Genomic DNA, 21,726 nt, shown 5'->3' on the forward strand with positions numbered 1-21,726 from the left:
ACACAGTACAGGATTGAGTCCAGACGGTTCCCGAATATCTCAAATGAGGGAGACTCCACAACCTCTCTGGGCAATCTGTTCCAGTGCACGGTCACTGCACAGCAAAGAACTTCTTCCTCACATTCAGCTGGACACTCCTGTGCAGCAGTTTCTGTCTACATCAGTTGTGTCACGTCCTACTGCTTGGCACCACCGAGAAGAGCCTGGAAACACCCTCTTCGCACCACCACTATAGGTATTTATAAATGTGAAAAATGAGTATTTTATTACTGGCTTTTCGCAAATATTAAAATGAATATTATATGTGTTGTGTTAGAAAGTAATGCTGTATTAATTCTCTTAAGTAGTGTGTTAAATATAGTTTTAAGTTATAAAAAATGTTAGAATAGAAACTATGCTATGTAAAATATTTTTTTAAAGAAAGGACTTGCAGCGAGATAGCAGCCACAGGACACCTAAATCTTTCAGAGAAAAAAAATTTGTTGCCCTCTTCAGAAGAAACGAACTTCTTCCCGCCTCGAAGGCTCTGTTAGGATTCAGAGGAAGAAGCTGACAATGACCAGACAGAATCCTGTATTTTAATGGAATTTGTGCATCAAGTATGAAGTGTATGAATACGCAACAGGCTGTTGTTTTTAAGGGTTAATCCTTTGTTAACGGGGGTCCTTTTTCGGGCTTTTGCTGCCCAGAAAAAGGTACCTGGACGTCCGTAACTCTTTGTTTCTATTGTTTCATATTGTCCTAATTCAAATTGTCGAAATTATTATTACTCTAATTGTATTACTATTTTTATAACCATTTTATTACTATTAGACTTTTAAAATTAAAAAAAAAAAAAGTGATTGGCATTTTTCACAATAAACATTAATGAGGGTCCCTCTCTTCTCAAGGCCGAGCAGGTTCTGTGCATTTTCTACAGAGCTGAATCCCGGTTAATTAATTTTTTTTATATCATTATTTTTGTAAGTTACTCTTGTTCTACCTTTCCACGTTACATTCGGGAAAGGTGGAAACTCTTCCCGCTCCCTCCCCGCGCGGAGCTCCCGCCCCGTCGGGCGGTGCCAAGGGCGGAGGCGGCGCCTCGCTCCGACACCGACACGCCAAGATGGCGGCGCCCGCGGCCCGGCGGGGGAGCTGAGGGAGGGCGCGTGCAGGTAACGGTCCCCCCCCGCCCGGCCCCGCCTCACGCCCCCCGCCCGCCGGAGACGCGCTAATCCCGCCGCCAGCCGCTTCCCAAAGCCTCCTCCTTTGGGCTCCTTGCCCGCGCCCAGCCGGCTCTCCCGGCGATCCTGCGCCCACGGAGTTCCCCCCTCCTCTAGCCTCCCTCTGCCACTGCTCCCCCGCTCGCTCCGGCCCGCCTGCTTCCCGTGCAGGCTTCTCCAGCGGCGGGACACGCCCCCATTCCCGCGGGGCTGAGTGAAATGTGCTGGGCCTCGTTAGTCCGTTTCCAAGACTTTAATTCAGTCTCCGGTGTGCTTACTGTCTTTCCAAACGTTTTCTGTGTCAGGGAGGTTTACATTGTGTATTAGGAAAAGATTCTTCCCCCAGAGGGTGGTTGGGCACTGAACAGGCTCCCCAGGGAAGTGGTCACGGCCCCAAGCCTGACAGAGCTCAAGAAGGGCTTGGACAATGCTCCTGAGCACATGGTGTGACTCTTGGGGATGGTCCTGTGCAGGCCCAGGAGCTGGAGTCAGCGATCCTTGTGCATCCCTTGTAGCTCAGACATTCTGTGATTTATTTCTTTATCAGACCAGGCCCTTCCTCCTTGCTTGGCATACCTGCCTGAAGACAGTTATAGGCTCCTAACCTGCTCCTTGAAAGACTCACATACCACTGGGCTGGAGTGCCCTTTAGTGGGGCACGGAGAGGCACTCTCCTTGTCCTAGTGCCATGCACACAAGCCTGGAAAGGAAAAACAGCTTAGTGCTGTGTCTTTTGGATTTGATTATCCTCTGTGCCATGCCTCCTGGACATGATGGTACCTGGGAGCAGGAAGGACACTGGTCCAACACATGGCTGGCTGACCATTGCATCTTGTGCATGATAGTACCTAGGAGCAGCAAGGACCCTGCAGTTCTCTTTCTCATCCTGAAATTCCATCTATTTGAATGAACATAGTGGTAGTGCTGTGTTCCCTTGGCTGTGGCTGTTTTCTCACTCCCACCCACTGCTCTGACCCCTGCCTGGGTGACCTGTAGGGCCTGAGGTCACCCAAATGTGCCCTCTCAGGCATGACATGGCTGGTGGGCTTCCCTTGAGCTGTGCACAGGCATGGGTCTGTGTTCTTTCTGTCTCAGAATCACAGGATCAATTAATTAAGTTGGAAAAGACCTCTGAGATCATGGAGTCCAAGCCATGACCAAACATCACCCTCTCAACCAGGCCTTGGCACTGACTGTCATGTCCAGTCTTTCCTTAAACACCTCCAGGGATGGTGACTCCACCACATCCTTGGCAAGCCCATTCCAATATCTAATCACCCCTTCTGGGAAAAAATTCTTCCTAACGTCCAACATAAACATCCCCATGTGCAGCTTGAGACTGTGTCCTCTCATCCACTAGTCTGCTTTCATGTGGAGCTTCTGGGGTTTAAAATACTTCCTTTGTAAACCAGCAGTGCTGAAATTGGCTTGTATAAGGAAGCACTCCTTTCTGTTGTAAAATAAATCCATAGAAATGAGACATAAGTAATAAGAAAATAATTAGTAAAAATAAGCAAAAAACTTTGAAGTACTGAGATGCTAATTTTGAGATGAGTGTGATGTTATGGGCTGGGGGAAGTTGGAGTCTCCTGAATGACTCATGTGCGCCTGAACTGGGAATCCTGAGTACAGTCCTGGATCTGTTTTTATTACAAATGAGAGAGATTATGGAGGGTAGCAACAAGAAATCCAAAGCACTGATGTGACATAAGTGAAGGAGTGTTTATAAGATCCTGCTTGATAAGTAAGGGAGAAAAGGAGCAATTCTCTGCATAGGTAATGAGACAGGCAGTGAGGGTTTGTGTGTGCACGTATGGTGAATGTTAAAGGAAGCATAACTCCCACTAGCTTGCTGGGGATCTAATTTAGGTGCTATAGCAATTATTTCTACTGATAATGTTTCTACCTTATGGGAAATGCATAAGTAAAATCTTTTCTTATACAGACTTTCTCTACACTGAGATTTTACTGATGTAACTCTGCAAGGAAAATTCTGAACTGACTGAAACAGCTAGTTTGGTACAAGTGTATTGGGCAAAATTAAAAAGAGAAAAACAACACCAAAGCACCAAAATCAACAGTAGAGAATAGAAAATACTGATGTAAAAATGCCATAAAAAAAAAGGCAGTCAAGATGACGAGGAAATAGCAGAGTACAAGTTCTTTTAATGCCATATTTCCTACTGTAGGAAGTAAAATCAACAAAAATCTTGTTGAGACTCATCCCAGATATGAGAGCTGTTCAATCTTTTCCCATCTGAGTAGCTTAGAAGATTCTCTCTGAAGCATTTGAGGAGTTAACCAGATTTTTAGTTGAAAAAGAAAGCCTTAGCAAAATAGTTGGTTTAGAATATCTGGTTGAAATCTACTAATTATAGTCATCCTCCCCCATCTCTTTTCAGTGATGACAAATTCAGTATTTTTACAGTATAATTTCGTCCAACTTCCTTTTCTCTCTGTTTCATTCTGAATTTTTACTAACACCCTGTTAGCCATCTTCTATTCAGGCAGTGGAGCTTCTGGAACCTTCAATTGACTGATTATGCCTTTATGGGACACTGAATGCAAGAATTTTATTTTATTAGACAAGACATCTAACACAATGGTTTTGTTCTGTGCGATCCCACAGTTAGTTCTCTTGACTAAAAAATACATACTTTTATAATTCAGATGTGGAAATAAAATGCAAGTTCCATGAAAAGCAGCTGAGTAGACTAAGTCAAGCTAAAATAATTTAATAGCTACCGCTTTTCAGTATAATCATAATAATCATTGAGTTCTTGTTATGTATTGTGGCATGAAATACATATTTTTGTCTTTTCAGATACCAAAACCTTAAGAATGCAGTCGGTTTATCAAAGAACTGGCCCTTGTTCCTCATGTTTGAAGAGACAACTAAATGGCTTCCTGGGATTAATTAAATGGCAGAGAAGACTGGTTCCTGCTTGTGTGAGAACCATTTACAGTGAGACGGGCAAATGGGAAAAAAACTATGGGTTGGAGACAAGGAAACGAGTTGAGAATTGGTGGTTCCCAAGAATAAAGGAACAGTTCTGCAGAATTTCAGAAACTGATGTAAGCAATATGAGAAATGTGGAGATTGCATGTTTATATTTTTGTTTTCTTAGAATGAAATGAATTGAAACTTACTTAGTACAGATGGCTTTTAATGATTAGATTTGCATTAAGTTTCAGGGGAAAATACTTCCATGTAGATTATTAAAAACTGTTATTAAGTAAACAAAAATAATTTTTAAAATCCTGAGGAAAAATACAATAATAGGCAAAGTATAAACTTGTACATTTAGGAAGGGTTTAAGTAATCAGTTCTTTCTTTACATATTATAGATATTTGGCACTTAATTATTTAAAGTATTAAACGAAACATCTAATAGTAACTTCTGCAAACAATTTTCTCAAGGTTCTGTTCCCCACATTATGACAAATCTATCACACTACACCCTGTGACTCACTAAAATCTATGTTAAAGGAAAAAGATTTTTTAATATTTTCTGGTTTACAATCTCATAGTAAGTGACTTGAAGAAAAAAAAAGTTTTCCCATGCAATAAAAGATCTTGAAAACAGCTGTATCGCAGTCTCTGACTCTTTTTGCCTTCACAATTATTCTGTCACAATAGACAAATACACTTCTGTGGCTTTTGATGTTTTTTTGTTCATGTCCCTTAAAATTTGCCTTTTTTCTGACAAAAAAAAAATAATTCTATCAAAATGTTGAAGAGAGAAAAGAGCTTGCTTTTTCTGGGGAAGAAAATTGAGATGAAATGGTATGTGTGTATACCTGTTTAAGGGAAAGCATTCATTTAGACCTGTGCCTTTTATATACATATGTACATAGGAGTCATATGTAGCATATGTATGCTAAGTTCTAGATTGTATTTTAAATGGTATTTTTGTTTTATCCTTAAAGTTGAAGTAGATTTAATAACATATTAAGAGGCAAATAGTGTGTAGTGCTCAGATTATTTCTGATTTTGCTGTGATTGAACAAAAATGATAAAGAAATATTATTTGACAAATACTAATAGAGTTTTATTCAGAACAGTAAAAGCTGAAAGCTGCCTGTAATTTTTTATTATTAACAAGAAAAATAATATAAGAATTTAGCATGTATCAGTGGCACTTGATACTATCAATGTATCAGTGATGAATTCAGTGGTAATCAAGATGTAATAGGAATAATTGATGTGCAAGAGGATTTGTGATTTCTTTGTAACTTTTGTCATTTTAATTAAACCTAAGTAAATGAAATTTTTCGTTTCTTTTCACTGTGCAAAATCTTGCTTGTAAGATGTGTTTGGATCTGAGGATACATAGTGAAACTGAACAGTTTCCCTTTAGCAGATGTTCATGCAATTGCAAATGATGCAGTCACTCTGGGATGTTCAGATGACAAAAAGCAACTGGCCAGGAGTGAGCTCTGTGTTTGTTGTAGATACAAAATAAAACATTAATTATTTAAACTGTTATGAGTGTAATTTAATTGCTATGTTTTCATGTTTTTGTTGGGGCAGACTAAGAACACATAGATAATCAGTTGCAGATGCTGTAGTTAAGCTCCAGTTCTGTCAATATAGCTTTTTTTGAGTAAAAGTGAATTAATTTTCATAACATTTAAGTGCCATAGAAGCATCAGTATAAATTCATGAGATGGCAGCAAAATCTGGCAAAACACCTCCATTTACAGCCCCAAAGAATTTGATCCAATGAACTTTGTCAGTGCTCACTTGGATCAGTTCCAGCAGAACCATGTTTCCCTTTATGATGTTGTGCAGTAGTTTATAATGTGCATGTGTATTTGTTCAAGTGAAATGTGAACTCATGTAGTTACTAGTTTCTAAACATTTCTTTCTAGAAATCAAGACCAAAATTTTATGTGCTTTCTATGTTCCCATATCCTTCTGGGAAGCTTCACATGGGCCATGTTCGTGTCTACACCATCAGTGATGCAGTAGCTCGGTTCCAGAAAATGAGAGGGATGCAGGTAAGAATAGATCAGTGGTAGGACTGGGTGGGGTTTTTTTATATTTTAATATCATAATTGATCAGGAAATTAGTATTTTCCAGAATCCATGAAAGTTGAGTGTGTGCTACAGGTGTGTAGATAATGACCCGTGAAGCTTTGAATACTGAAATTTGAGAGTTTTATTAAAGGAAGTGGTGTTCAGAGCTCACTGTCGGTAGGAGTGGTTGGAAGCTATCTCAGATGATAACAGCTGGTGCTGTATGAGGTGCCTGAATCTACTGATGTGTGGCACAGTGTCACTGAGACCTCTGGGCTACACTACACAGATTCTGTGAGGAGGCTGACAACCCTCCTGCCAGCTGGGTGGGACCAGGGGGGAGGAAAAGATGTACCTGGCAAGAGAAAAGAGATACCACCAAAACCAACTGCTTTCACCTCTTCTGCTCCTGAGAACCAGTTCATGTCACTTGTCAGATGCAGATGCCTCTGTGCCTGCTGGGAGTGAAACCTCTTTTTTTATTGTGGCTGCTGCAAGTTGGATGAACAGGATCATGCCATATGTTACATCATGTGTGTGTAGCTGAAAGTTTCTGTTCTGTAGCATCTGACCCCTTGGCTTGCCCATTTCAGCCTTGCTCATAAAAATGAAATATCCTCTGAAGGTGCAGGCCTACGAGGTAGGCTAAGTCTTAACTTTCTTGCTACATCTGCAAGGAGAAATCCCATTTTCCCTTCCACAGTTCTCTGTTTCCCAGTCTCCCCCACGCCTGCCATAATTTCTCCTCACTGCCTTCTGTCTCTCCATTAGGTTGAAGGGGTAGCTGAGAGCCGTGTCCCTGCAATCTGCAGTGGGATCTTGGCTGGCATTCTGCAGTAAAGGCTGGCAAGGTAAAATTTGAAGGATGTAAGGAAGGTGTAGGAGAACTGTGGCCTGAGTGACAGCCATATTACAGAGGAAAGACATTTGGTAGAGGGAAAATGTGAAGAAGCTGGGAAAACAGGAGGAATATGGAAAGAGAAGGGAACAAAAAGAGGAAAATAGTATAGGTAAGGATCTAGGATGACAGGAAGCAGTCTCTCTATTGTACAAGAGTGATGGAGCAGCTCAAGAATATAGGTATCAACCTCAAAAGAGTACAAAGAAGATGAAATTGAGAAAGAATGTTAGTTGCTGGTCGTGGTACTAAGTGCAATTTCCTTGCTACAAGTGCTGAAGAAGTGTAGCATTTCCTGGATTTATCACCATCCCTGAGACTCTGATAGGTATTGTCACTGCATTATTCAGTGTGCTGCCTTTCCACATACTATGTGTTTTTTGCCAGTGATGAACATACCATGCACTGAATACTTGCTGCTGCTTTACAGATATGCATTCTTAGGCTTCCAAAATTGCAGGAAAAAGAAATAAATGCTTTAGACTTTAAATGAGAAGAAACCCCAATGTCTGTTATAACACTTACCTTTCCTGACTCCTCTGAATGACCAGAACTTGGATCTCACTAAAAAAATGCAGCTATAACAGGGCATTTGAAGGGATGCTTGATTTTTGCTTGATGTCATTTCAGGATGTAGCCCTCTCTTATCAATAGCAGGGAAGGTAGCCAGTAAATTGCTGTTCAGAAAGATGAAAACTTGCTGCTTCTTGTACTTGTGAAAATGAAGTGAAAATAATTATCTGCATCCAGTAGCATGCTCTAGTTGTAAATTTTTGAATACAAAGTAAGTAGGCACTTTAATGGAAACATTTGGAGAAAAGTAAAAAGATAATATAATTCCAATAAAATGCAAGAGCTACCATGCAAACAAGTTTTTATTTCCACGTTTGCCTATATTTTTTCTGGAAAAATTTTTCCAGACTTTTCAAGTTTTTACATCTTGCATTTCAGCACATTTTTATATTTCATATAAAAATTACTTTGAAGAAGTGCCTGTAGAATATGCTGGATTTCTAAAAATACTTATATCTTCTGTTATGTTAACCAGTTTGAACATCTATTTTTGACTAAAGGTGGGCAGCCAAAGAATTTAACTTTCATTTACGATTAAGAGACATTAAAAATCTCTCAGGTGATTTTCTGGGTATGTCAGATTAATAGACATTGTGTTATTGATGTGCATTAACTTGCTGGAACTTACATTTACTTTAAAGAACTTTTTCTTTATTTCCCATGCTAATTTCTCCATCACTTAGAATTAGAGTCTGTATAATTGATTTTCTCTTTGCAATTAATTTATCAACCTCTAAAGCTTCCCTCTGCCTTTTTCATGGTTGTACAATCTGTCAAAGGTTATTATGATGTTTAAGATACTGTGATGATTGTAAGCTAAGATGTGGTTATATCATAAAACTTTATATATTCCCTAGAAAAATTAATTTGTCTCTGTATTCAAGGAATTACTGGAATTCTTCAGTATATATAAAGAAAGAATGCTTTAGAAACAGAACTGTTAGTATGCATAATTTTGAAGTTGTTCTATTGATCTTCTATTTCTCAAAATTCTGCTGTAATATTCTATGTTTGAAAGCCTAGTGACTGCTAATTTTTCTCTAATCAAAAATCTGAGAAGTGAATCAATATCAGGTATTCAATGCAAGGTTAGGGTAAGATTTTTGAGCAACCATGTTGTTTAAACTTTGCATCCATCATTTTCAAATTAAAAGAAAAGTGTAAGGCAATGAGAAATGATGGGCTGTTACAATGAAAGTTACAGACAAAACCATTCAGATTTACAGTTCCCAGGGAAAGCTTCAGACTACAATGTATATTTGTTATTTAATAAACAGTGAGGGGAAACGTCTATCATGTGTATGTAGTTGACAAGAATATATGATTGAGTAAGAGATTAATTTATATTGAACAAGGTGGAGTTATTTTTCATAAAGAATGCCTTACTGAGAAAACAGTAAATTAGTTACATCTTGATTTAATCTGAGCAGGCAAGAATTGGCCTATATTTTGTAATATTTTAGTGAGGATAGGCTAGAATACATTTACAAAGGGATTATTTTGAATGCAGTTGCGTAATTTCTTCATATAGGAAGTATTTTGAAATTTTAATTGGTAAAGTTTTTAATCATTTGGATTCTGTTGTGGTTTTGATTTTTCTAAAATGGAACACTAGTATTCCATTTTTTTTCAGTTCCATAAAGTCTGATTTTGTTTCAGTTAAAATATTCTAGAGAGGTAATGCACACTGAACTGTACAGATATTTCCTAGAAACCTGTACTGCATCAGCGCTTTAAGTGTGAAAATAAATATCTATTGCTCTTTTCCCCACCTTGTTTCTGAAAGAAATACTACTTCAATATAAAACTGCAGATGAAAGCATTGTAAAGCATTGTCTTGTTCCAGCAGTCACTCCTCAAGGACCTGTAGGCAGTGCATGGGATGCAAGCTGTCATGCACTAGGATTGGGTTGCTGGATAAGTGATTTGTAGAGTACATGTGTTAGAAGGTAACTTGTTTACATTTTGATTACTGAAGATGAAGTTTGAAGTCTCTGCCTGGGAAATGTAAGCCATATAGATTGCTTAGCATGGCTGCACTGAGCTGGTCTTTCCAGAGTGTGTTAAGGGTGACATGTTTCTTGAAGTGCAATTAAAACAGTTTTTATCTATGGAGATTTCTACATCTTATTTAAAACGTGTTTATTGTAAAATGCTATGAAAAAGTAATGCATATATTTTAAATTACAAATTTATAGTTGTTAATAAATCAGTCCCGAACTATTTGTTAATAAATCAGTCCCGAACTATTATGTGTAGTTTCTGGTTGTGTTTACTCTGTGAATTTACATGCATGTTGTGAATGCAAATGTAGGAGTTTTGTAAGAAATTATTTTCTATTCATTATTTGAGATTGCTGTGTAGAAATGATAGAGATATTCATGGTGATTTTCACTATGGCAGATTTCCAGTGTGCTATTGCTCTGGGAAAAAGTATTTACCATTACTTTATCATGCTATCATTAGCATGTCTTTGATAAATTCCAAAGTGGATAATTTGTGCCTCTCAGAAGACTGAGAATAATTCCCTTAGTGATCAGTAAACAGAGTGATTCAGTTCAATAGTTCTTGTGATATCTCTGTAATGAAACTGGTACCAAAGCCAGGCAGTCACATGTGAGAGTTGTACAGAACTGAGAATAGTCCTTTCTGTAATCAAATCAGGGGGAAATTCCTGCATGCTAGAATCACACTATACTCATTATTTCTTAATTTATACTTAAACTGGGATGGATGGGATTAAAATATAGTCAGTGATATTTCTGCAATGCCCCTAAATGACTTGAAGAGCGTTTTCTTTTTATCTGTAACATATCTACTTTTTAATTGGATGTATTTTCATTAATTATTTTCCCTTTCAGCAGTGAATCTTAATGCTCTTGAAATTGCAAAAGTGAGTGGTATTGAAGCCAGACAGGCAAGTTTAATTAAAATTCTATAATTAATCATCAGTAGGATGAATTATTTCTATACAGATCCGTTTTCTACTCATCACTAGCTGCTATTTTCCAGGGGTTTTTTGTGAGGTTTTTGTATCCTTTTGTCAGGTTATTTCGCGTGGTAAAATTAAGTAGCAAATATTACAAGTATTGTGTGTGAATTGAATCTTATTTAATTTCAGTTTTCCCACAACCTGTACTGAAGGTGTTAATGAGCTCACTCTGTTTCATTTTGAAAGAAAAAGAGAAAATGAGATATAATTTTAAATATAATTATGTTAGACAAGAATGCATGAGATTAAGAAGGCAAAAGATAACTTTGTTCTCAAAATGTGTGTGGTATTCTGTGGATGTTGAGTAATTTCTCATATCTCATATTCTATGAGAATAAAAATAAATGGGCATTTTATGTTTTGATAGAAATCTGTATGGTTTGATTATTAGAGAGTACCTTCTCTAGTATGCAGCACTGTGTTGCAGAGAAGCATTGAAATAGTCCTTTTTAGGATCTACACTGGTCAAAACCTCCTTATTTTTATCTTTTTTCAGGTGTGCCTTATCTGCTTGGGGGAGTTGTCTGTTTGTTTGTTTATGATAATTTTTACCTGTTGTGCAATGATGTCTCTTACCTGTAGTGGTTAAAAGAGAATCTAGACTTCGCACAAGGGGAGGTCTAGTATTTAAAGTGTGCTGTAATACGCCAGTTTACACCAGATTTTCAACAAGTTCAGCGCACTGTGGGCAGCCAATGGAAGGAGCAGCCATCCTTTCCATTGCCCTCTCCACCTGCAAGTCCTCGCTGTCTCATGTCTGTGATTGCACAATTGCAAGATCCATGATGGAGCCAGGGGTGTTTTCTGACAGCTGGAACTTGCAATCATGGATTGCCTGTTTTGCCAGCCGTTTTTGGTTAGTTCATGTCGAGTGTGTCGTGGGGCTGCAAGCAGAGATAGGAACATAGACTTTGCTGTATCAATTCAAACCACTAATTTGTCAGCAAGCCTCTTAATTTTCATTTCTGGTCATCTTCTTTTATTACACATTCTCTGAATTAAATATATTTATCTGCAGGCCTTTCTGACACTGAGTGTACCAGCTTTCTTAAAATTTAGAATGCATTGATCTGAGTGTAAGAACAGTATGTCAGCTCCCTGGTCATAGTTCTGAGACATACTGAGTATATCAGGAGAGCAAACATGTTCTTTGTGTCCTTACAAAGACCGAGGAAAATTCACTGAATCACCAGCCCTGGTTATGCTGATGGAGGCTTAGAGCTGAGTGTTATGAGATCATTGTCAGCTCTGTGTTATACAGTACACTGATCTCACCTGCTGATGTCAGTGTGATGAGCTGATTGTTACAGCAGTGAACAGATGAGAATGCTCAGAGAGGAAGAGCTGAGATGTCAGCATTCAATCAAGTGAGTTTGTGTCTTCCTCCCCTTGGTCCCACAGTAACGTGAAGAGCTCTAGCCATTGCTAACAACAGATGTTTGACCATGCTGGGAAATTATTCTTAAAAATGCTTCAAGCCAGAATCTCTGGGCTCTAAAATGTTTCAAGATGCAACTGGTTTTATTTTTAATAATTTGTTCCTAAAAAGCCCATTCAGTGTCGTAGTTACCGAGCGCTTTGTTCCCTACGTGCTGTTTAATCGCTTCCTTGTAACCTTTTATACTCCTGTGCAAACTGTGTTAAGTGGTAGAAAATGCCAGTGTTTCATAGTTGATCCTGCATGGTCATGTGAGCTTCTGAGGATCTGAAGTTATGCCATGTGTGTTCAACACTAACCTGGGAGTTTCCAGCACGAGGAGTTCACCTGACCACTTCATTGTGAGGATGAACACACAGCTGCCTTTGGTGATGGCACTGCCTTCTGCCATTGTAAAATGGCTGGAACTACAGCCTGCCTTGTTTTACCTGGTGTAGGCACCCTTAGACTTATGCAGCCTCCTGTTTAACAAAATACAGTCATTTGTTTTTCTGTCTCCTTGAGGCTTAGAGAAGTGATGTTCAGAAGAATGGTCACTGCAGTGAGCAGAATGGATCCCTCCATTGCATAAGGTTTAGAGGTTGCTGTTGAAAGCAATCAAGTCAGCTTTCAAGAAAGTGGGTGACTTGTTTTTCTTCTGCTCATCTGTGCTGCTAGAGAGAGCAGCCATGTTTTCTGCTAGTTAGGCCAGTGACCAACCCATCAAAGAGCTACAAGGAATAATCCTTGGGTCTTCAAAACTGCTTTCTATTTTTTTTTTTTAAATTTGTTTTGAACAGTCAAACTGTTCCTTTATCCCTTGTCCCAACTTTTGACATGGTAGTTGCATATTTTCTTCTCCTCTTCCATTTCTTTTCAGATTTTATGTTGAATAACTAGAGTTAAGATGTAAATGCTGGGTGGAGACTGTGGCATTTTTGCTGCAGATTACAGCCAGAAGAACTGACCTGTTGTTTAGACAAATGCATTTCATAAATCATTCAAATCCATTCATGGTAGAGAATTAAAAGAGACAATAAACTTGAAATCATTTTCTAAACCCCTGTGCATGTTACATTCATCTCTATAGCAACTACATAAATAGATCTATCCTGGAGGCTAATTTGAGGATATTTTTAATGTCTCTTTAAATTCAGTTTTCTGATTGAAACTTGAATTAGCATACTTCTTTAGACCTTTAGCTTGAGGAATGCTATTGGTCGTTAAATTGAACTTTTGAATGTGAAGAGTGGATATGGCATTTTTTGATAAATGCTAGAATTTGGAAGCTCTGTGAGCACAGGTTGCTCTTTCCAGCACTGATGGTACAGGGTTAAAATGTCTGCACATGAACTGTCTGCAGCACCCATCAGCCCTTTTGGGGAGTCTGTAGCTGGTAGTGAAGTTGTTTTTCCCACATCTTTTTGCTCAGGGCCATGAGAAATGAGATTGTGTCTTGCATTTGGCTGCCTGTCTGTATCCAGGAGATCATCAGAAGCCAAATTTTACAAAAATTAACCAAGAGTGATTCTTTCTAATCTCACTTAATGTGCATCAATTTGTATTTGTAAGAATGTAAAGGCAGGACATTAGTCTAGGGCATTTAAATAGAGAAAACATGTATTATACATGGAAAAAAAAAATCTGTTTTTTTCCATCACATCTGTCCAGAGGTCGGTTGTCAGCAGTACTAGCAGTCAAAAAGAACTGAGCTACATAAATTAATATTTTAAGATGTCCATAAAAATTCTGTTGATATTTATAGCTTATGTAAAGCATAACTTTTTTTTTCTTTCATACCAATAGTTTTGATTGGTGGGTGGATGGGAGGGGAGGGGAGGGGAGGGGCTGGGCAGAGGTGTGTTTCAGTGGGGTGTTGAGAAGTGGTTTAGGCTCCAGCTGACATTTTCCATGTAAAATCCCCCCTCTATTTGTGAGGAAATAGGCAGTTAAGACTCATAATTTCTGATACCATGGTGTGAGGAGCAATAGTTTGTCTGATAGGGAGAGTTTGTGACACAGAATAGCATTCCAATTTCTGTTAGATTTAGACACCGAAAATGTGCTGTGCATGGGCCCTTATTGGGCTGGCTTGGATCACAGATAATCACAGGTTAATACCTTTGGTTTTGTTATTGCACCAGTAGAGTTATGATAGACAGCAGGTTTAGTTTTAGATCAGTACTGAAAATGAGAATGCTGAAGAGTCACATCTATTACATCCTGTTGCTTTTACACTGTTGGTGCCTAGGGCATCTTTATAAACACGTCTATAAAATATTTGTTATGAAATATTACATTAAGTCAGGAGATTGGAAAGCGTTGGCAAAGAAGAATAAAAATAATTCAAAGCAGTGACAAAAGTAGCTCTTATGCTTCTAAAATGAGGTGATTTTTCACATGGAGATGTATTATGAGATTAGTATGGCTGGGATTGCTCTTTTATGGCTTGTTTGCTTACATGCCACTAAGAAACATGTTTTTTATATAAATAGGTATTTTAAGGGGCAAAAATTTTGATTTCTTACAACTTGTAAAATGTTAGTCATGTTTGGCTGTTGTTAAACTTGTGTAATTTTAATAATGATTATTGAATTTATAGCACATTTGTAGGTTAAGAAATAGAATTGGCTTTATCAGGTATCCAATATATATGTGTTTAATGACAGCATCTTAAGTACTGGCCTTTCTTTTGTTGGTTATTAAAGAGGTTTTTTGAATACTTACCATATTGCTAGATTATTTTTCTAAATAACATGCGTGTTAACAGGAAGAATACATCTCTATTTCAACAGAAATTATCTATTATAGTTTGTAGTAAACTTTTTTCCCACCTTAATTTGTTTGTGGTTATGAAATAATAATTTGTCCGTCTGTAGTCTATATTTGCAAGAGATGTTTCAGTAAAATTTGACTAAAACAGTTTTTCCTCATCTTCACAATTTTATCTGGTGAATTTAAAGTTATCATAGGGTATTTTTCTTTTATTTTGTTTTCAACACAAAGTAAAAAGCTAGTAGGCTACACATCAGTCACAGTTGTAAAACTGTTGTTTCAACTATTTTTACTTACATCTTCTATTTTAGAATGAATATTTAGTTCTGTCCCGTGGCAGCATCAACTGCTGACTTTTACCACCACACAAACTTACAAAGAGTTGGGTTTTGTCATTGTAACCTGATATTGAAATAGTCATGAGAGTTTATTGCATAATACTTTAAACTCCCTCTAACATCTCATTGTAGGTAACAAGTGCACTTCATAGTCATCTTTTAAAGCAAAGCTGGCCACAGTTGGCAGGTTTGGAAGAAGTTCAGCTCAGACTGAATGCTGGAATGCCAACCCCATTCATTATTCAGAGGCCTCTCAGTGTGTTGCTGATGCCATTCCAGGAAGTTGCATAACATTGTGGTTTTTCCTTTTGCTGACAGGTGATCAATCCCATGGGATGGGATGCGTTTGGTTTACCAGCAGAAAATGCTGCAGTTGAACATGGCCTTCACCCTGCAAGCTGGACACAAAGGTGAAATGAATTGAAATATGGCATTTTCACTGTGAATACCTGTACTGTGGCCCCCATGAATCAATAAAACAGAGCAAAACTAGCACAGAAGAAAGATGGTACGGGAAAGAACAGGGTTGTCTGAGACCAAGGTTATGTGAAAACATTTTATGGGACTGTGCAGATGACTCTGCTTTGAAAGATAAATATATTGGGATGATTTTCAAGGTTTTAATCTCAATGACTTTTAAATTGTAAAATGCTAGAATATCAAAAGAGAAGCATTTCCCAAACACCCAAACCAGCAGGTACAAATAAATCAAAATTTCATCATGGTGAGGTAAACCTTAATATGGAGTACACAGTGGAAAATTACGAGTTATGTGGTTTGATTTACTAGCAGATTTTGGTACCATGGGAGAGAGGAAGGAGGTAGTTGGGGTTTTTTGAGACTGGATCTTGGAAAGTGCTAAGTAGCCATTATTGCTGCTGATTTCTGTGAATATTTTTGGTTTAGACCACAGAATGGGGTCTTACGTTCTCCTGATATTCTTTAAAATGAGTAAAATGTTATATAAGTAAACAGTTTCTGAAAATTACTTGGAAACCAATCTCCCTAAGTGAGGTTGTTTGTTGTACTCTGGAAGCAGTAATCTACCTGTGGTATCTTTATAGGCCTTGATTCATTTCCTTCTTTGATAATGCTGTTTCTTTGGGTTTTGTTCATGCTTCTGGTCCCATCTTAAGATTCTTGATAATTTTCCAACAAAGATATTATAATACTAAATACTTGCAGTACTCAGTTATTCAGCACTGCAAGTTTTTTCTGGATCAGAATTAAATGCTTTGTTTCATGACTGTCAACTCAGCTGCTCTGGGAGGATAGATATTACTTTATCTGACAGAATGTCTTTCAGTAGAAAGGTCAAAGTCCCTAAGAAATTTTAATTCATTTTACAGTATTTGAATGAATTCTCACCAGGTCACTAATTAATATTGTGTAATTGAGGGTATTTTAGCAAAGCACATTTAGTACATTTTCAAACTAAAGCTTCACTGTATATCCTGATGTATCTTACTTTACATTTGTAATTTAATCTGTTCAGAGCAGCACCTAACCTAACAGTGTGTGAGGTGATTAATGTTTATCTATGGTGGTGCTGCCACCAGAAGTTTTGTAGTTCTTTGTCACCTCCCAGGATACAAGCTCTCACCACCTCCTTTGCACTGGCTCAGCTGGTTTTGTGGGCCACGGTTTTGGTTTGATCGGCCTGTTGATCAGAGGGAGGAAAGAAATCTCGTGGGGTTTTTTTGGAGAATTTTTGTAGGGCATATCTTCAGCTGAATGGGTAGGCTGATTCAGGTTGTTTTACAGCCACACAATCACCAGAGCCACAGCAAAATAACAGCCAGGATAGCATTGCCAGAGTACAGCAGGATTAAGCTCAAAGTGGAAGTGTCCCCTACTGCATTGAGATTTGAGAGGGCCCTTTGACTCAACTGCAGTAAAGATAAATAAAAATAGTAAGAAGTGGTGCTTGGGTAATGCTTCCTTCAAACTACACTGCCATATTTACTTTTAAGTTGCATTCAAATCTAGAGGAAAAAAAATTTATTGCCTCATATACATAGCCATGGGAATTGGACCGGAATATACTGGGGGCTTTTTAAAAGTATTATTTCAGTATTCTGACAATTCTGAGTTTTACTGCTAGTGAGATCATAGTGTTTAGAGGTTAACTAGTGCTTTGGATTTCTCAGAACTCTATAAGCACCAGATTTTTTATATGATCACATGTTAGAAGTATCTTAAGCTAATAATTTTTCATTTATTATCATTATTTTGCAGTAACATTCAACACATGAGGAAACAGTTTGATGCACTAGGTCTGTCTTTTACATGGGAAAGGGTAAGATTTTCTTTTTAAAATGGATACTGCTTTATTTTATTGTATGATGGAGCATTGAGACCCATGGAATTTCACCATTTTATTTATGACAATACAGCTGTCTTTGGCAGTAACCAGTTTAAGTTGTTAAACTGTAAAATTGAGCTTTTTATCAGATTTGGTTAACTTTTAACATGCTGATATAATCTGATATCATCAATGCATAGGAGAATCTTTAAAGTCATTTTGATTTTGTATTTGCTTTTTATCTCTTTGAAGTATCAACTTTCTGTGTTAGAAATAAGGTAATAAACAGATGTTTATGAAACAGCAATGCCTTTGTGCTAAGGTATGTGTTTCTTGAGGAGTGCTGTTTTCAATGCATATGTCAAATGTTTAAAGATAGTAAATTGGAGTGGTGGCTCAGTTATGTTATTCCAAATTTTGAAGTGTAAGCCTGCATTTTCATAAATGTTCATATCAGGATCATGTTGGAAACCAGAAATTTATTTAAAACACTAATGCTTGAGAATCAGGTGTTCACCATAAAAAACTTACCAAACATGGTCAGACATAAGCTAATGCCATTTTTCCAGATAAAAAAGAAATTAGCGTTGGAAGCGATTGTGAGGTTATTGCATTTACCAGTGAATCAGTCACACTGCCTTTATATTCTCAGCAGTAGCTGCTGCTTATCACCTTAATGTGATTTTGAATAGAGTGATGGAGATGCTAATCTTGGATTTTTATAGCAGTATTGTAGATCTGAAAAGGAAAAGCATTAGTTTTCTGACAGTCTGAGACATGCCATCTGTTTTCTTTAATCATGAAGGTGAAGTTGTTTATTTGTATGTCTTGCATCCAAAAAACCATTTTGTCATGTCTCATATAGGGAAGGATTTTCCAGTGTAAGCCTTTTGAATAAGATTTAAATTTTCTTGGTAGCCAAAAATTTGCTCTGAAAATAAAAGATTTGTTGTGGAAGCTTCACTGCAGGCATTCTTGACATCTAATGTTTAAAGCTATTGGTATCTCAGAGGTTGTTTGTATGTATGTGTGGTGCAGCAGTATTGAAAGCAGTGGAATCCTGTGTGGAGGCTGTGTTATGGAGCATACACGTGCACACACACACACGAGTTCAGTGGTGCAGGTTGCATTTCAAGAAGATTGAGAAAATTAATGTCTCATGTATAAGCTTCTGTTTGGCCCTTCTGTCCTGAAAAACAAATGGAAAACTGGCAGTATTGAAAACCATGGCAAGAAGTATAAGTGCTCAGGGAAAAATGATTTGTCATCTCTGCCTATTCTTCGAGAGTTACTTTCACTTTACTAGTAAACTGTATTTTAGTTAATGAACTTTCAGGAGTTTCTCAATACTTGTGGAAAAGGCTTTGATACCCTATTACTAACTCCATTTGAACTGCTGTGTAGCTGAAATGCTTTAGTATGCTCTAGGGACATGTAGTTGGTGCTTTTGAAAAGTAAGATTTTGAAACAGCTGAAAAATGTTCCTTGAAAGACAACACATGTTATAGTTTTCACTCCTTAGCTTATGAGTTAAGTTTTGTTTTACTTGGAAAGCCGGTCATACTAATTGGAGTAACAGTAACCTGAATGGTAGCCACAGAAACAGATATGTTTATTAATTGCAAAAAATGCATGATGCCCAAAATATTGTGTGACTCCAAATACACAGATATTTGAGCTGGCCATGAAAGAAGCACCTGTGGAAATGGAAGAGCTGAGCTGTAGCAGGGTGTTTTCCAGGCTGATAAAGCCTGCTTCTCTGCAGGCTCATTAGGCTGGGCAGAGCATCTTACTGCCTCAGCTGTACTGCTCCTGGGCTAACTCAAGCATCTTTGCACAGAAAAGCACTGTGCTGTGCAAGTGCTTATCTTAAAAGTGAGCTATTTGAGGTAAGGAGTATTTTTTTATAGTATTCTATACTTGTATGGCTCTAAATCAGTGGCTCACAAAATACTGTGACACTGCAAAAAACCCACTAGTATTAGTGACTCCTATGAACAATCCAAGAAAAACAGATTTTATATGGGTTGGTCTAATTAATCAAGACTATTACACAAAGCAGGGGCCTGTTTTAAATTTAATTTCCTTGATGTTGCTTAAATCTTCCCCTTTATTATGCTACTGCATAGTACTTACCAAATAATGCTGGAGGGAACCCACTCCCCTACCTTAACTCCATGAACTGCTTTTTTAAAATGTGAATTTATGTTAACTCTCTCTTTCCTCTGTGGCCAGCTTAGAGTATGTGCTTAGATGATGGGAAGGAAACTTACATAAACTTTACCTTTTACATATGGTATGGGAAAAGAGAAATGGAAAAAAGAAAAAGAAAATCCATTTTGAGAACCTATTGCATATAGCTGTCCTAAAGAGTCTTCCTGCTTATAGTCACGTCTGCTTGTCAAGAAATTTGTGTCCAGGAATACTAAGACTAGTTAAATCTCATTGTTTGATAAAATTAGTATGAATAAATCCCTGTGCACTTGCGATGCTAGAAATTTCCTTTTATTTTTCAATGATTTTTTTTCATTGTTCTCTCTGTATTACAAATCAAAATGTACAGGTATTTCTGTCTCATAGCTGTCAGTGAACTTACTTATCTAGTACAATATCATAAATAAGACATTTATTAAAAGCTAGATTAATTAGATTAGATTATTTCAGTCAGGTTACAATGACACTTTAAAATTGCTCTCCTAAACAGAAAATCTAAGCAAATTCAAAATGAAATTAAATTAAATGAGTAAAATAACTCTGTAAGTACTTTGCCTTAGAGTAGTTTTGAATACAAATGATTATCTGATTTTTTTACCTGAAACATGGAGGTATTTTAAATGCCTCAAGTTAGAAGTATTATATTTGTAAATCACTTTGAAAATGGTGTGATTCTGGGGAGAGTTTTTTTTTTAAATAAGTGAGATAACATTTCTATTCTGAACATTTATGTTTCTAGGATGGAAGGATGAAAAGCTGAAGTTTGAGCATGGAAGAAATGTCTCTTAAGAGTCATTAAAAACACATGGAAAATTTTAAAAATCCCCAACGTTATGTTTTGGGTTTAAGATAACTATAATCTGAGCATTCCTGGTGATCAGATTTTTTGAAAATACCACCTCAGACAGCATAACAAACTGCCTGTGATTTCTTTTGAACATTATTTTCAGGGGAATTAAACATTTTCAATTATTCATATCATCAACAACAAAACATGAAAAGCATATAAAGCTTTTCCTTCGTTTTGTTCAGGAGTGTCATCAGACCAAATGCATGTTCCCAGTCAGCCATCAGTTCACCAGTTATTATCAATCTGTAACTTTCTCCCAGGAAGTAGCTCTTTCTATGAAGGTTTTTTAGTAATTTCAATTTCTGCATTCCAAGTGACATATTTTTTGCATGAGACTAATGTTCCCCGTCTGCTCTGTACATTAAAAAAATTAAATCTTTGGTAGATTTTCTCTGTGCAGATAATTTTCTATTTAATTTTGAAGTTGTCATTTGTGTGTACTGCCTGAACATACATAAAACCAACAGTACATAGATTACCTATGAAATTTTCTTCGCATCCACGTACCATTGACCCAATTATAATTAAATTTTTTTAAAAAGAAACTGTTGATTCAAGACTGCTTTTTTTTGCAGAAAATATATTTGTGTTCCAAAATGTAGGCACTGTATGACATTTCTATTTGTAGCTAATAAAGCATAAAACTAAAGGCCTTTGAAATACAAATAGTCAAATTAATTTAGAAATGTAGGTTGGTGTAGCTCCAAACCTCTGAAAATCAAATAATTATACTTCTAGATGAGGTAGTGCATGCCCTTGAAAACCAAAATAGGCAGATAATTGATTAAAGACTGTTTTATCTTCCCAAATAGATTTTGAAAAAAATCCATCCTGACTTTTTCTTCTTATCTCCCTTTAAAGAGGTGCAACATGCCTGTCTTCAGGACAGCATACGACTGTGCTAAAAATAAATTTAATATTAATAAACTAGGAAATTGCATATCTCCAGTCTAGTTATATGTTATTCATAAAGCCTGGTGGATCTTAGGAAAAAGTAAATCTTTTCATGCAGCCTATAAATATTACTTTTATTTTTTAAAATATAGCCACGGAAGTAGCTTGAAGTTGTAACCTTATTCTTAAAAATACAAGCAAAAATGAATTATAAGGTCAGAGACTCATAATAGAAAATTGTTAGA

The 21,726-nt window shown here is 37.1% G+C and overlaps 1 protein-coding gene across 1 annotated transcript in view; it reads left to right on the forward strand.

The window, feature by feature from the left end:
* Nucleotides 1–1,093: 1,093 nt before the first annotated feature.
* The window catches only part of LARS2 (leucyl-tRNA synthetase 2, mitochondrial), an 83,871-nt gene continuing 63,238 nt past the window's right edge, over nucleotides 1,094–21,726 (forward strand). Inside the window, exons 1-5 of the mRNA XM_058808930.1 lie at nucleotides 1,094–1,154; nucleotides 4,027–4,277; nucleotides 6,078–6,206; nucleotides 15,537–15,628; nucleotides 17,457–17,517. Coding sequence (XP_058664913.1) covers nucleotides 4,044–4,277; nucleotides 6,078–6,206; nucleotides 15,537–15,628; nucleotides 17,457–17,517 — 516 coding nt within the window. The 5' untranslated portion in view covers nucleotides 1,094–1,154; nucleotides 4,027–4,043. The remainder of the gene's footprint in view (nucleotides 1,155–4,026; nucleotides 4,278–6,077; nucleotides 6,207–15,536; nucleotides 15,629–17,456; nucleotides 17,518–21,726) is intronic.

Source organism: Ammospiza caudacuta, chromosome 1 (genome assembly GCF_027887145.1).
Source record: "Ammospiza caudacuta isolate bAmmCau1 chromosome 1, bAmmCau1.pri, whole genome shotgun sequence".
Lineage (NCBI taxonomy): Eukaryota > Metazoa > Chordata > Aves > Passeriformes > Passerellidae > Ammospiza > Ammospiza caudacuta.